This window comes from Protopterus annectens, chromosome 17.part0 (assembly GCF_019279795.1).
Source record: "Protopterus annectens isolate FY-2018-M chromosome 17.part0, PAN1.0, whole genome shotgun sequence".
Lineage (NCBI taxonomy): Eukaryota > Metazoa > Chordata > Ceratodontiformes > Protopteridae > Protopterus > Protopterus annectens.
The window spans coordinates 126,435,506-126,452,597 of NC_056751.1; the positions used below are offsets into that span (position 1 = coordinate 126,435,506).

Consider the following 17,092-nt stretch of genomic DNA (forward strand, 5'->3'; position numbering starts at 1 on the left):
GGACACGCTTTGGTAAGGACCTTAAAGTAGCTGATAAGGCTGTCTGGTGGCAGTGATAACTACCTTATGATCTGGGTAGAAGGGGGCATAGCTAGTGAACCTGTGCCAGCCTTTCCCAGGTGTGATCATGTATAAATCAAATCTCAAGGTGCGCATCAGCTACTTGGGCACACTGGTTGGACAGTGTTGGGAGGACATGGCTTTGAACCCTGGCTAAGGACTCAACTCTATAGCTGTGCCAGTGGGGAGTCTTATTGGGGATTTGGAGAAAGAGGGAGAAACCAACCCCAGACTGACTGATCTGTGTGCTCCTAAGGGAATTTGTACTTTACTGTGTACTTGTCATCTTCCCAATGCATACGTCCCTCACTAGTACTAGTGGTGAGGATAGAGGCTCCTTGATTACTGGGTCAGTGCAGTGGCGTCCCATATTAATTGGTTGGCAGTGGTGGGATATCCACATCACATATTGACAGTGGTGAGTTAGCCAGTGAAGGTGTTTGTACTCTCAATCAGCCACACAGTGAACATGGAGTTCATATTGCAATTTATTTATTTTTTTGTTAGCTTAGTCAGGGAGAGCAGGCACGCATTTCACCAGAGGAATATGGCAAGCTGACAAGGAGCAAGTTGACAGATGTGCCAGGCTAAAGGACTGGTGCATGCCAACCTGTCTAAAGCAGACATGATTGCAGCTTTATTCACAGCTGCATCACAGAATAGCAACCAGGAGGACAATCTGACCATGGAGCTGTAAAACTCTCAGAAAATGGGCACAAACTTTCCAAAGAGTACTTAAAAATCCATCTGCAGTTGGCGACTTGAGCTAGAGGCCATGTGTTTGGAAATAGAAGCAGAAGAGAAACTGAGACATCTGGAGGCTGAGGAATATGAGAACTGCAATGTCTAAAGGCTGAAGAGAATGAGAGGCAGAGGCAACATGAAAAGGAGATGCTGACACTCTGCCAGAGTCATGGACGTAATGGGAAACTGAGTATCCGAACCCCGGAAGCAACAACAGTCAGTAAATTTCCACAATTTACAGAGGGGATAATTTTGATAGTTTTGTATGTTTGAGAGGGTATGTAAACAGTATGATGCTGACCATGGGCTCTGGGTACAGTTCCTGAAACCCTTACTCCATTGTAATGCTGTAACTGTTCTTTCCAAACTGTCTATAGATTGTTTAATAGTCAAAATGCATTTGTTAGAATGTTTTAAGTTAACACCTGAAGCTTATAGAAAAAAGTTTTGAGCATAGACGCAAGGCAGATGAGTGTTTGTGAATGTTGCTGAACTGAGCACTTATTTTCATAGGTGGGTGAGTGGATGTCAGGTCACCATTTTTGAAGAGCTGGCAGACCTTTTGGTGAGGGAACAAGCCCTTAGCACTTTGCTTGAGGACATGAGAGTCTGGTTAGCTGATGCACAATGCACTACAATAGATGAGTTTGAGAAGAAGGGAGACCTATACCTAGCAAGCAGAGCATCACTGCACAGGAAAGAGATGCCCAGTGCAGCTCATGGGTCTAAGGGAACCCATGGTGGGCAGCACAGACTGCCCCAACAGAGTCCACCAGTAGCAGGGGAAGCCACTAGTCCAGGTATACATCCAGGACCAAGGGTTAAATGTTTAAAATGCATCCAGTGGGGCCATGTAGCATATAGATGTCCATGGAGGCAATGTGGGGAAAAGTGGGAAAGCCAGGAAGTGGGAATGACTATGCCAACAGTAGGTTGTCGCGGGGCAACAAGGGTACCAAACTACCACAAGAGGTTATGTCCCATCTCCGTGAATGGGAAAGAGGCCATTGCTGAGAGAGACCCTCTGACCTTACCATTGTAAAGTCTGCAATGGTTAGAGGAGCACTACTTGCTTGGGCAGTCTACTCCAGTCAAAGCTTTAGGAAGGACCTCATTCCAAATACCTTTGGCTAGGGGTTTACCTTGACTGGGAGGGTGGAAAAGGAAGCAAGCAAGTAGGTGAGCTTGTGGATATTGCTGCAGATGTCCTGACATGGAATGATTTTGATAATGCAGTACCATGTCTGCATGCAGTTTCACGCAGTCAGGCTTGGAGACGAGCATGTGGGTCTGGTAGCTTGGGGGCGACCCAGACAGACTGCACACTTGCAGCCAGGACTGGTGAGGTGGTTACCTCGGGGAGGAAGCTTCCCTGTACAAGTGAGACTGAAGGTGAGCCACAGCTGCTTGTGAGTACTTATGTTCCCTTGGACAGAGTGACTGCAAGGGCAGAGGTAATTAGTACCCAGGCTGACAGGCACTGCTGTCAGAGAATACCAGACTTCCTGTGGAAGGGAAGCTGGGAAGGATTACTAAGAGTTGAGAAGGCTCTGCTCTGACCCTACATTACAAGCCCTGAGGGAGGCAACTAGTGAGGTACCTGATTCTCAAGGGAAAGGGGAATGTGTATACTGTGACAAAGGATTACTGTATAGAGTGGACTCCTGAGGCTGGGTTAGGGGAATGTGTATACTGTGACAAAGGATTACTGTATAGAGTGGACTCCTGAGGCTGGGTTAGAAGGTGAGAATACAGCAGTTGGTAGTGCCCAGAGCCTAATGTCTGGCACTTCTAGCCATAGCCCATGATATTCCCTTTGCAGGTCATATGGGAGTAAAATGTATGAAAAAACGTATTATGCAGAACTTCTATTGGCCTGGGATTTTAAAAGATGTAACAGGGTACTGCAGGACCTGTGAACAGTGCCAAAATGTAGGCAAGGCAGGAAACAAGGTGAAAGCTCCTTTGATGCCTTTGCCTGTGATTGAGAAGTCATTTCAGAGGGTAGCTATGGATATTGAGGCCTCTGAATAGCCCAAGTTCTATGGGGAAAAAATATCCTAGTGGTATTAGATTATGCTACCAGATACTCTGAGGCAGTGGCTCTGTCCTCCATCAAGGTGGAAAAGATGGCAAATGCTTTGTTAGATATTTTCAGCAAGTTGTTTCCCAGAAGAAATACTGACTGATGGGTGCCAGTTTCATGTCAGACCTGCTGGCTTGTCTATGCAAGTACTGTTGAGTGTGAAGCACCTAAAGACCACCCCCTACCATCCCCAGACTAATGGTCTTGTTGAGAGGTTAAACTCTGCACTCAAGGCAATGCAATGGGCATTTGCAGACCAGTTTGAGGGGGTTGGACAAATATCTCCCACATCTGTTTGCTTATAGAGTTTCCCCAGGAATCCACAGGTTTTTCACTCTTTGAGTTACTGTATGGGCATGGGGTGGGGGGGACCACTAGATTTGATTCAAGATTAGTGGGAGGGTGTGTGAATCAACCAAGGAGTCTGTTGTGGCATGTGTCCTAAACCTTAAGACAAGGCTCAGGGAACTCGTGGGTTGGTCCAGAAGAACCTGGCAGAAGCCCAACAGCAGAAAAAGGTCTGGTATGACAGGAATGCTTGAGCTAGTGTATGCTCTAGGGAAGCAGATAAAGTTTCTCATTCCTGTCACACAAGCTGCAGGCAGCTTGGGATGGACCCTACAAATTGGTAAGGAAGGTCAGTGATGTTAACTACATGGTAGAACTGCTAGGCAGGAGGTGGGAGCACACACTGTACCATGTTAACATGATGAAACGAGGCCCTTGCTAAGTATTTGCAGTACAAGGCTGGAGGAGTCTGGGGGGGGGGGGGTTATGGCTACAGGCGGCCAGCCAGGAAAATATCAAATTACTATGGTGAAGCCACGGTGGTACGGCGGTAGCATTACTTCACAGCAAGAGGTTCTGTTCAATTCTCCTCTTGGCTTGAGAGTGCCTTCTTTGTGGAGTCTGCATGTCCTCCCCGCGGTTGTGTAGCGTTCAACATGCGTGCGTAAATGGGCATGCCTTCATTGAAGGTTGGGCGTTGAGCTGGCACCTCAGCATTTCGTAAAAATCTACTGCCAATCATTAGCGGACCAGAGTTCCGCTGTGGCGACCCCTTACCAGGAAAAAGCCGAAAGACAAACTATGGTGGAGCCTAGGGTTGCAGGCATATAATGGGACAGTGCAGCATGGTACAAGGGTCAGCAATGCCAAGGCAGCTGGAATCTCAAGATGGGGAATGGAGTAAGGTATTACCAGATAGGCTCAACACTCTCAAGCAGCGTTTTCCAAGGGTCACTTGCAAAACTAGCTTGAGTTTTTGGGGAAGGGAGAAATGTGACACTGCCAGCCCAGCTGTCTGGAATTTTGTAAATCGTATGTCATTTGTGAATATTAATGTGATTCATATGCTTGTCTTACAAATGTAAGAGAACTATGTTGTGTATATTAAACTACTGGTGCAGAAGTGTGTTGAACTGTATGTTATGCACTGAGTTTCAAGATTGTAACCACAGTGTACCCTACTGGAAAAGAACAGAAATGTGTAAACTATATACCTGTGCAAATGTATTTTAATAGAAGCGGGAACATAGTTAATAAACTTTAAGTAAATAATTTGAAATTAAGTGATTAATGTGCTATTACAAAAGTTAGTTTCAGTGCAGCAAGCAGACAATGTCTAGAGCTAGAGGATTTCCTCTCGTATTGAAAGAGAAATGATTACTAGGTTTCAAATGTAGTGTTTTTATTTGTTACTTCCTAGCAGCTGCACATCTGAGAGAAGTATTTTTGACAGATGTTGGATTCTGTTAGCCTGGGAATGGAAGGCAGGTGACAGTCATCCAGCTGACCCAGCAGTAATGTTTTGATATTAATTTGGGAACTCTCAGACTGCATTTTGTATTTGTCTTTGGACCTGGAAACATCCTGTCATCAGCACTTGCCTTGCTAATAGTAAGTAATCAGAGTACAGTAATCTCTTGGATATAGATAGGAATATAGTAAAGATTAGTTTCGTTTAGATGTTTTCCATATTTGAGACTGTCCTGCAGTGTTTTAAAATATTTCTTGTGATTCTGAACTCTGTAGTCACTGAGTTATTGTCTTGCTCTTTTATTATTTAAATATATTTAAACCTTTTAATTGTAGCTGGTTTGTTTAGAGATATTTAAGCTCTTGGAGTACTTGCATATGTATTTGATAACACTGTATGGTCCACTCCATTAGCCTTGGCCACACTTACCATTTGGATAATAGTAACATTACACAGTAGGATTGGGCACCCTTTGGTAAGGTCCTTAAAGTAGCTGATAAGGGGTTCTGGTGGAAGTGATAACTACCTTATGGTCCAAGCAGAAGGGGACATAGCTAGTGAACCTGTGCCAGCCTTTCCCAGGGTGTGTTTATAAATCAAATCTCAAGTTGTGTCAGCTACTTGGGCAGGGACAAAGCACTGGCTGGACAGTGTGCGTTAGGAGGACTTGGGTTGGAACCCAGGCTAAGGGCTCAACTCTATAGCTGTGCCAGTGGGGAGTCTTATTGGGGATCTGGAGAAAGAGGGAGAAGCCAGCCCCAGACTGATTGTGATGTCTGTGTGTTCTTAAGGGAAATTATACTTTACTGTGTGTACTTGTCCTCTTCCCAATATGTACATACCCCACTGGTGCTAGTGGTGAAGCTCCTTGATTACTGAGTCAGTGAATGGGTGTTGTATCATCCTTGTTTCTTGGAGCATCGGTGCACACAGGCTCATCCCTGGCTTTGTGGCAGTCTCATCTGATCAGGGTGGGACCACAGATTCAGGGTTGTCCTTCCCAGTTCTGGGCTACCTTCCCTCTTTGGGGGAGGGGGGGCTGCCTTCCAGGTCATGGAGAGGATGTTGGCCTCTGCAGGTTCTCAGCTGGTTCCTTCCTTATGGAAGCATTTTTATGAGTCTCCCTTTCATCCACAGCTTCCTCCACATCCACGCCTGGACAGCGAGCATCAAAGCTGCAGGGATACCCCTGCACCAGGACCTTACCTCTTCAGAGTTCTCCACAGAGCTACCAACTGAGGAGGTGCCCTGGAAGAGGAAATGCCTAGATTACCCAGAGGAATCTGTCATGGAGGAGACTGACTTCGATGAAGAGAGGATTCCTCCCAGTCCCCCCCCCAGAAGAGGTCTGCTTTGGAGATTTCTGAAATATTAAAGCAGAGGGGGTGGCTGGAAGCCCAAACTCCCTTCCACAAAGGAGTCTGTGTACCTGCAAGTTTTCAGTGTTCACCCATTTACCTCTTGGGTGACCATGTCTGCTGATGATCTCAGTAAGTTGATCGCACAGTGGGCATGGAAGGCCCCTGATTCTGTAGAGCCAATGCCACAGGAGATGGGACAAAATTCTGACAGAGCAAGAGGACCATCAGTTTTGGGCCAAGTGATTAGCAGTAGATGCTACGGTGGTTGTGGCAGCCACAAAGAAAACTTGCAGAAGAGTTCTACTGTTCACCCCCCCCCCCTTAACAGTGTCCAGGGTGATGGACAAGTTTGGGATGCGGGTGTATGTCAACCTTCACCTTACGGTCTTTGAATTTCATAGCACACTAGACTCCAGAGGGATCTGATCAAGCTGTCAGATACCCTTGCAGGAGCGGTCTGAGGAGGTACAAGATAAAGTAGCCTCCCAGAAGGCCACCCTGGAGTCTTTTTAACATCCATGAGGCTCATTATGCATGCAGCTGAAGGGATGACAAGGGCAGCGTTTTCAATTTTTGCCATAAGGAGGCATGCCTGCATGTGCTTGAGTTTGCAGAGCCCTTTAAGTCTTAGTTCTTCGATACTCCCTTTGACAGATCGTCCTTGTTTGGCCCCAAAGTCAGAGAGACCTTGGCCAGGTGTGAAAAGATAAGACCTGTCTGCTGTGGGCGTACACTTCTGCTCCCCAGCGGTCCTACTTCAGGAACCAGAGGAGTGTAAATATGTTCAAGAAATCTTAAGGGCCTTTTCAGGACCTGTGGCAGTGGCTCCCCTCAGGGCAGGGGGTCCTCCAATGGAAGATGCTGACCTCACGGTAGAAATGGCCCACAAAATCAGGGTTCCAGAGATTCTTTCTCGGGGAAACCCTACCAGCACTCCTGAATGGAGGCCCGATTGCTAGCCTTTGGATGCAGTCTGAGGAAGATTATCCTTGCACTCACTAGCCTGGCATCAGATAACCACAGATACTTGGGTGTCATTGCCAGAGGATACTACATTCCCTTTATTTGAACTCCAAGAACAGGAAGTAGAATCCCCAATGTTCCACCCAGTCAGAGGGATCAGGCAGCTCTGGAAATTCAAAAGCTGATAGAAAAGTCACCCAATTCCCATCAGACCAGATAGGATCTGGATTCTACCAAAGGTTCTTTTTGGTGCCAAAAAGAGGCATGGGACTGGAGACAAATTTTGCATCCTCAGCCATTTTAACAAGTTTGTTCAGCAAACAAAATTCTGGAAGGTCACTTCATTCTATTCTACCCTTCTTAGGTAAAGATGATTGAATATGATCTATAGAACTCCAGGACATGTATTACCACATAAAAATGGACAAGTGCTCCAGAAGGTTCCACCACTTCCAGCTAGGAGCCAATCATAAACAGTTCAGAGCTCTGCCTTTCATTCTCACCACAGCCGCAGGATGTTCAACTGTATGGCAGCAGTAGCCGTTCACTTGGGACTGCATGGATTGTGTTTCCATATTTAGATGAATAGCTCCTCATTGCTCCCACCAGGCATCTACTAGAGCAGACAAGAGATTTTATTATACACACTTGCACTCTTCTAGGTATTACAGTAAAATCGCATGAAATCCCAACCAAGTCCGACTCAGGAATTGGAGTTTATAGAAGCTTGCCTGAATGCCACCTGTTGCATAGCTTCCCTTCACAGATTGCAGAAGGTAAGGTCCCAAGTGAAAGCTATTCTTTCCAACGACATGGTACTTGCTCTGTTCTGCAAGCTCTAGGATCCATTGCAACAGCCATAACACTATTTCCACTAGCAAGATTTCACATGAGACTTCTACAGGGGTTTCTAACCTCCCAATGGTCCACTCACTCATTCCTTGATTCATCTCCTCTAGATCAGCAGCCATTGCAAGGAGGACTTATCCTGGTGGATGGAATGAGGAAATTCTCTTGGGCTGACCCTTTTTCACCTCAGCCCAAGGCCATAGTGACCACGGGTGCCTCCCAGAGGTGGTATGGGGGCATTATCTGGGCAGAACAGTCCAAGGCACCTGGTCCCTGATAGAGGCAGATTTGCATATCAGTGTTCTGGAGTTAAGGGTGGTGCTTTAGTGTTGCAAGCCTTCCAAGCTGCCCTACCTTTAGGAACAATTGCAATTCAATCAGACAATGTCAGTAGTCTGGTACATCACAAACTGGGTAGAACCAAGTCTTATCCCCTGTGTCGAGAAGCTCTGAGTGTGGCAATGGGTGATCTCTCTTCTCTCTTCCAACTGCTTTCTGATAGCAATGCACATGTCAGGGAGTTTGAACATCATAGTGGACAAGCTGAGCAGATGCATTCTCCTACCTGATGAGTGGTGTCTCAATCGCAGAGTGGCAAAGGAGATTTTCCATCACTGGGGTCAGCCTTGCTGCAGTCTGTTTGCATCCCCCTTGAATAAGCACAGCAGCTTTTCCCTAATTATCCCTCTGGGAGTCCCCAAGAGATGCTCTCCTTCATGACTGGCCCTCAGGGCTGCTCTGTGCCTTTTTCCTTGATCCACTAATACCTCGGTTCTTGAAGAAAGCCATCAGGTTGAAGAGCAAGGTGAACCTCATTGCTCCCTTCTGGCCTCGACAAGTCTGGTTCCCCTTTCTTTGGCTTCAATATACTGTCCATGGACTTTGGACCCAGATTCAGATCTCCTGTCCCATCCACAGGGACTAGTTCACTCCAATCTCCAAAACCTCAAGCTTACAGCTTGGTTCCTCCAATTCCATTAAACCCCAGACAAGATGACCTATCTTCTGCAGTATGAAAAAATGTTTTGGCTTCCCATAAGTCTTCTACCAGGCAACCTTTCCACAGTAAGTGGAAAAGATGTTCTATTTGGGCAAGCAGTACTGGTATTGCTCCCTTCTCTGCACCAGTTGAAAAAGTGTTGGAATTTTTAGCTATGCTTTTGAACAGGGAGCTGTTTCTACTATTAAAAGTCCAACTAGCTATTTCCAACTTCCATAATGGCTTCAAAAGACCATTCATTAATCTCACATTGTGAAACGTTTTTATGAAGGGAACCTTGAGGTTAAAACCACCTTAATAAAGGCTTCTCTTCCCTGGGATTGTAATATGGTTCTACAGTCTTTGGTCCATTCTACTTTTGAGCCGGCGGCTGCCTGTGATGAAGTTCCTTTCATGGAAGACCATTTTTCTGGTAGCTGTTACATCCACCAGAAGAATTTCAGAAATTCAAGCATCGTCTTCAAAACCTCCATTTTTTGTTTTTTCATAAGGACAGGGTTTCACTAGGAACCAACACAAGCTTTCTTCCTAAGGTAGTAGCGGAAATTTAATAAATTTATTGACTTGCTAGTCTTCATCCCTAATTTCTCTAACAAGGGAGAATATTTACACTTGTTAAATGTTTACAGGCAATCACATTTATATCTTGGCAGAATTAAGGATTTTAGGAAGTTGGTCCAGTTTTGTCTCCAAGTCCATGGGTAAACCAGTTTCACGGGTCACTAAGTGGTTAAGGGAATGCATAAGAAAAACCTCCAATTATACCAGCACCAGTGAGGGCACATTCTACAAGGGCAATAGCCACTTCTGATGTTTTTCACTCTGGTTTCCGTGGACGAAATATGTGCAGCAACAACCTGGGCTATTCCACATACCTTTATCACTTATTACGAATTGGACCTGATCTCCAGGGGAAGTCTGTCATTGCTGTATGGTGCTCAGAAAGATCCTTCCATAAGGCGCCTCAAGATGCAAAGTAGCTGGGAACTCTGAGGTTGTCTAGAGAGGGGTATTCTGGGTAGGGACTTGGCTAGAGTTTTTGGTTCTCATGAGCTGTTATAATAGCAGAGCCGATAATGATGGTTGGCTGCCAGTCTCTTACATAAAGGATAAATGAAGATCAATGACACTGGTGGAACGTTATGGGAAGTACATAACATTTTACTCCTTAAATAGGTTTAGTTCCTAGCCCCTACCATCCGTTCACAGGTGATTAACCTTAATTGACCTGTTCAAATTTCTCTCTCAGAGCTGTGGTCTTTCCTAGTTTAGATATGCAATTAAAAGCTGAATATAAGTAAAAGTGTAAAGCAAACCACGATATAAAAAATAAATGGGCCCTTGGTCACTCTGGAGCCATAGCTTGGGAGCAAGGAGGATTTTTTTTACCTCTAGAGGTGATTCATATTTGCTCAACCCAACGTTATCGGGTGTTGAATATCCTCTGGTTGTGGGAGTAATACCCTACATCCATAGGCTTGGCTAAAGTCACCCCCTTGAAATGAGATGAACAGCCCTTTTTGGAATGAGAAGCCTTTTTCTTGGTTTCTGTTTGACAGAGCTGACCTATCCTGAAGGGGCTGAAGTCAATATTTGATCTCTTGCTTTCTGAATGTGTCTCACATGTTGAGTGCATTTTCCCTTCCCACTTGATGGCCTGCTCTTCTGGGAAGAGGAGGTTATGGATTTGCATTTGGCATAGGGTCGCATATGTTATCTGCTTCTGAGACTGGTGATCTTTAGTCACCTGCTCAGGTGCTGATTTCCAAGGATTTGGATGAAGCCAGGGGTGGTTCTCCAGGGTTTCAAATGCACTGAAACATGTTAGTGAGAGAAGCAAGCCTGGAGAAAAAGATCTCCAGTCTCTTTAAGGAAGAAAATTTAGTCGAGCTCAGCATTTGGAAACCTGCCCCTCTTCTTCGCATTATCTGTGCACTGCCTTGTTGCTCCTCCTGAAGTAGTCCTGTAGCTTCTACTGTCCACGCACTGTGCCTTGTGGCTCCTTCTGTCCACATTCTCAGCCTTGTTGCTTCTCCTGTAAGTAGTTCTGTGGCAGTTTGTCCACATGTTTGAAATTTAACTGAGGGTCTTCATTGGGAGGTATAACACAAACTCCTAAGCCTTTATTTTGGTGACAAGGGGTTTCCTGTGCATAGCACATGTTAGTGCAATCGGGGGGGAAATCGTATGTTTTGATTACATGTAATGCAAAATTGTGTATGGAACATACAACAGTATTTTACACATTAGGTTAATGATTTAATAAGCTTCAGCTGTGCCTTTGTGGTGTAAATTGGCTGTACTCTCTCCATTTTGCCTACTTTTGCTACTACGTCATTTGTGCATTGTAAGGTATTGATTGTCACGCTGCATTTCATTCAAGATTGTTCAAGTTTTCACAAAACAATCACTCAAGCTACATTGCGAATCCTCCGTGATGGGTTTTGTGGTTGGGTCTCTTCTGTCCATAATCTGCATTTTTCAGAATTCCCCCACAAGTGGATGGATTTGTCCTTAATCATACTATGTTCATTACAAGCATCTGCAGTTTACTACTTTGCAAGCACCTTCCTTCAAATCAGAAACCGGGGGCAAACTGCGTTCCTGGCCCATCGGGGGGTTGTGTTTGTAGTTATAAGTATAACAAAGCTTGAATTAAAAAAAATAAATAAAATAATCCAGGCTTCATGTTGACACCAAAGATGCAACAAGTTTTTAACTTGCTAGCTACAAAATTTCTGAATTGAAAACATCTAGGGGGTAGATTTCAGCAATGTTACGTTGGGTACTAATTGTAAGTCTCATTTGAGGAGACCGACCATTTTATTTACTGAATAACCATGGTATTAAATTCGTAAAGTAGTCATGCTATTAATTATGCAAAAGGTCCTCCATTGTGGGCAATATTTCAGCATTTCATTCCGTATTAGCATATACAAAAAGTATTAATTGGTGTATTTTCTAACCTTGACTAAAGCATCTCTGTTGAATGCCATTACACTTGTACAGCACAAGCATCTCAGACATTCCTATTCACAGCTTTTATTTGTGACAGTAATTCTCCATTTGCTTTTGTACTTTGATAGACATTTTGTTTGTCATAAAGTCCTTAGCTTAAACAGTACTTTGACAGTTTTGAAGTTGCATCCTTGCCAACAGAACATAGAAAAATTGTGATGCCATTTATTGGCAAACATGCTTTCATTATTGATAATGAAGGAAAAATTAACCTCGTCCCCAGTGAGGTATGGGGAAAGCCATCATTTGGGCAGTGGTGGACACTGAATGATTTCCAGTGGCTTTGTTAATCAAGTGAGCAGAGACCTTGTGCAATGTCAAAGCGTTTACCATGTGCTGGTAAGCAAACCTAGGACAGAGGTGCCACATTTGAAGTGTATAGGAAAGATTAAGTGGTACAAACATTAATGAAGGGTTAAGAGGATAAATGTGATTCTAACCCAGTAATAGTTACAGGAGTCTCTACTACATGACATTTTGTATTGAACATTCTTTCTAGAGCTTGGTCTGTGTGCACAAGCAATAAAGAAATATATTAAAGGCATTGCTAGTTTACTGAATCACTGAATTTTAGAAGGATTAAAAGTAATGCTCTTAAATGTTACAATATATTTTTCAGGTGATGGTGTCAAGAGGCAGCAAATGCCAGATTCGGTAACATCTCAAACCGAAAGAAAGAAGCCTGGGCTGGGTTTATCAGAAACTGACCGCAAGTATGGTGCAGTTACACCACAAACAAATGAGGAAAAAATGGATTCCAGAAAACCACTGCATAGTCTGGAAGAGAGCCCTATTTTAACAAAGCCTCCAAAACCCAAAGTTGGCCATAGTTTTGTAACAAAACCAAAGGTGAAGGAAGACTTGCCCAAACCAGAAATACACCCTGACATCAAAGATGCCAGCCCTGGATTGGTAACCCCATCAAAAACAAGGGAAAAGACTCCTGTCACTTCCACTAAATGGCATTTCCGTCCAGCTTCCAGACCACCACTTGTGTTGATCACACGCAAAGGAAAACCAAAGCTAGTACACCCAGACATGATGCATCCCTCACATTCATCAGAATCTGCTACTCAGTTTAAAGAGGATGGCATGACTACAGTTACTGTGGAGACTGACTGGCCTGTAGTAGAGGAAGATGTCGGCAGGAACTCTGAGATGAGGCTTTGTGAAGTGTGCAACATGAATGGCTATTGCACGAAGACCAATGGGGAAGTAGTATGTAACTGTAAAGTTGGTTTCTCTGGACAGTTTTGTGAGCACAGAGAGGCTACTGCAGTAGGCGTGCCATTTGCTTTGGGAGTTATTGTTGCGTTGCTGATCCTTGGTGCTGGTATGGCACTTGTACTCTTCATCAGGAAAAGGCAAGAAGCACTACAGAGGTAAGTGCCTGGGTGTTTTATGCAGTCTTCAAAAGACTTTTTTTTACAAGAATTAATGCACCTTGTGTAGATTAGAAAGCTGCCTCCATGTTTAATTTCTATTCTGCATTATGTGGAGGGCATGCAAAGAATTGAAATGCTCTGCGGGGGTTATTGCTGCAACATGTTCTGAGGAGGGGGACAGCATCATACAGTACAGTGTGCAGTACTGATCCACAGCCCTTGATCTGCTTGCAGTGTCAACATTCCTTCAAAATAAATTCTGGTCCAGCTAAACTGGCTTAGGTTGTAGAAGAATTCTTATAAGTAAAGGATCTTTCGGAATTCTGCAGTGTATTCCAGTTTTTTCATGATACATGAAATGTCAGCCTGTATCAAGCTTTTTAATTTGAAACATCAATCACTTGATTGTTAGCTGTCTTTATCTACAAGGAGTTATGGGACAGCATTCATGTAGGTTTAATTTGAATGGGCCGTTTAACAATGCAAGTGTCTTACAGTATTAGCTGCCTTATGTCATCGGCCTAGAAATGCAAACTGCCACATAGCATGGATATATTTGTTGTCCTCACTGTGGCCATTCTAATTTTGAAGGTATCCAGTGTACCTTATTTTGTTGCCTCCATAGGGAACCTATTGCAAAAAGCATGGATTAAGCAAGTTAGACACTTGTCTCTTGTGTCATTTGTACCTCTATTCCTAACCATTTGCTGCTGTTCAATGGATAAGCCAAACCTGATTCTGAAATCTGCCTTTTAAAGTTGCACTAAATGCAAGTCGCAACTTCCTCCTTAACCTTAATAAAATACTACAGAGCTTAACTTTAAGCCTGTGTCAGTAAGACTATATATCTTTTTGGTTTCACAATTCCTGTATCAAATGCTAGATCACAAAAGCTTAGATTATACTTTTAACAATCAAATAGTAGATACAAATACCATCTTGAGTATTTCTGGATGTATATACTCAACTGTTTGTAAATATTAATCTGGCCTAGGTTTTTCTAAAATGTTTGCCAGAGCTGCCGATGGTTTCAAAGTACTTAATAGATATTCCAACTTCTACAATGTTATCAGAGCTGTAGCTAACTGTTCTGCTACCCTGTGCTGTCCCCTGATCTGGCACCTCTTGAGCTGAGAAGCAAAAAAAGTCCTCTTTCACGTCTAAAAGCTCTGAACTGTAACAAACCATTCATTGCACTTTTGTAGCAAGTGGCTTGCTACATTTCATACCACACTAAGTACTGGAGTACTTCGGCCTTGACAGCAAAAGCAGTATCAACATGTTTCCATGACAGCATTCAGAAATGCCAGTATGGAAATTGGTACCTGTACTGTATACCAATTTAGCATCTGCTGATTGTGTCTCTAACACCTTGACCCATGGTAGCTGCCCCTTCCCTCTACCCTTTCTACACTTGGGGTTGTGTTCCTGTTTTGATGACGTCCATTATCACTCCATACAACACATTGCTTTTAACGTTTGCAGCCCACTCCTGCAAGGAATCCAAATATATATTTAAGTCCTCTACATCATTCTTTTTTTTCCCATTCATCTGCATATTTAATACAAAATGCAGACTGTTGATAAGCTGGAAAATTCAATCTGTCCTAGTTTGTTTAATGTAGTAGTTTGATGTCCTATATTTGTACCTTTCCATGATTACTTCCAACCTTGTAAAGACGCATTGTGTATTATTACCTATGCAGAAGTAATGTGAAAAGGCAGAACAGGGGTTATTTAGCTGCTAATCCAAAAATGTTGCCATTGTCATTTAATTTCTTGAAGTTTATCCTTTTAAAACATTTGGAGACATTTCTTGAAATCGTACTTTATCCAGTATCGTCAAGCCCATATGGTGACTTGTTGCTGGTGTTTTTCCAGTCTAATACAACTCCTACTGACAAGCTGTAGAAACTCAAGGAAAAGAAACTGCACCACTTGAAAAAAGCGATATAACCTGCACAGATAGGATCCTGAAGGTCTGTTCACAAATAGGACCCTGAAGGTCTGTTCACTGATCTGAATAAATTGTTGGAGGAAAAAAGTTTGGATCTAGAATAATGGGAGGTTTCATAAGCTCTCAAAATAAAAATGGCAAGTTAAACCAGACTAGAAATAGTGGTTCCAGGCACATTTTCATGTTTTTGATGGAGCCTAAAATTAGACTGGCATGTATAGGCACTAGAATAAAACAAGTCTTTAACCGAGTAAGACACTTTCTTTTATTGACACTTAAGGCGAAGGGCAACAAGGGAATGAGTACATTTTCCAAAGGCGAGTAACATTGCAAAGTAGTACAGTATATTTGAGAAGCAGTGTTGCCCTGGTGGTGGTATGTTAGAGAAGCAGTGTTGCCCTGGTGGTGGTATGTTAGAGAAGCAGTGTTGCCCTGGTGGAGGTGACTGGATTTGTGACCACGACACGCAGTGCCTTTGACTGTAAAACGCTGCTTGTTACTCACTTTGCCATTTTCATCTCATCTTTTTTAACCCTGGAAAGTCATTTTGTGAATTTCTCCTGACTGTTCTCTCCATGACAGTTCTCCGTAGTGGTAGCAAGGATTCTTGCTCAACATACTTGCCCTGTGTGAGTAGTAAGTGGGCTTTAAGGAACATCAGTCTTGCCATCTTAAGGTCATTAGTATAGCCTTGCAGCAGGGTGACTCATGATGCACAAGATAGAATGGATACTTTCTGAGATTCATTCTTGGTCACTTTGCAGGTTATACGATTACCCCCCCCCCCCCAAGTTGTACTTGTGTTGGAAAACTTGTGCAATGTACCCTGAAGTAGGGGATTTGGCCCTGAAGATACCTCTGATCAGAACGGTTCAGCCAATGATCTGGGTATTGAGTAGCCAGTCATGGAGAGATGGGTAGATGACTGACACCATCTCAGTCTGGCTTAAGTACTGCTAGAAGGCCTTTGCTTGGAAGGCTCAGGATAGAAACTGTGCTAGGCTATTAGAAGCAAGAGTGAGTCCATCAAGGTTTGTGTCCCTCTAGCTGAACCACAGAGGGTGAGGCAATGCATGTTTACACATGATCTATTGTAGGGGGTATTGCAGTGTATTTTCTGGCCAACAGGAGATTGATTAATGCAGCCCATGTTCAGCTGCCTGTCCTAGTGTTTTGGTATACTGAAGTCCATGCACCAGTAGGGTGTAATAGCTTGATGGGTGAGATGATGGTGGTAAGGGCCAAGACTATATAAAAAAATGTACCTATGCAAATGACATAAAAAGCCTAGATCTATGTACCAAACAGATGACAAAAATCCACTGCCCAAGAGAATTTAGAGGCACATTCAAACAGTGAAACTCAGTTTAGTCATATTAAGTGAAGTAGGTGTTGAGACTTCAGTCATGGTCAGTTCAGAACATGTAGTGCCAGTATCCTTTCTGACCAGGCAGACTTGCACTACTGTGCTCTTACAATGATCTGCACAGTGAAAGTAGCAAGATAAATTTTGTTTGCAAGCATTAGTGACTAGCTAAGTTTTAGATGAAACATGGAAAAAAATCTAGGGATGAAATGCAGACGAAGCAAATTAAACAAGGTTGGCAGTATGATGAAGTAATGAGGGCCATTCGAGAATTGCCTCAGAAATGTGAAAATAAGGGAAGGTAGAAAGAGAAAATCTTACTTGGGAGTCTTTTTTTTTTTTCTGTAGCTGAATCAACTGCTGCAGAAAAGGCAAGGTAGTATCCTACTGACCTAAAGTAGTGAATGCACAAGTTTCCTACAAGATGCAGATGTCTGGGACTCTCAGAATGTGAGTAATCAGACAAAAGCATGACATTCTACAGAGCTTTGCCACCACCACTAGCCCCTAAAAGGTGAGAGAGCATTTCACCAAAATTCTTACT

General features: G+C 43.5%; 1 protein-coding gene across 1 annotated transcript in view; it reads left to right on the forward strand.

Moving 5' to 3' along the window:
• LOC122791800 (low-density lipoprotein receptor-related protein 2-like) overlaps positions 1 to 17,092 on the forward strand; it is a 1,119,352-nt gene that overhangs the window by 1,089,386 nt on the left and 12,874 nt on the right. The window contains exon 31 of the mRNA XM_044059752.1: positions 12,460 to 13,222. Within this exon, the coding sequence (XP_043915687.1) occupies positions 12,460 to 13,222 (763 nt within the window). The remainder of the gene's footprint in view (positions 1 to 12,459; positions 13,223 to 17,092) is intronic.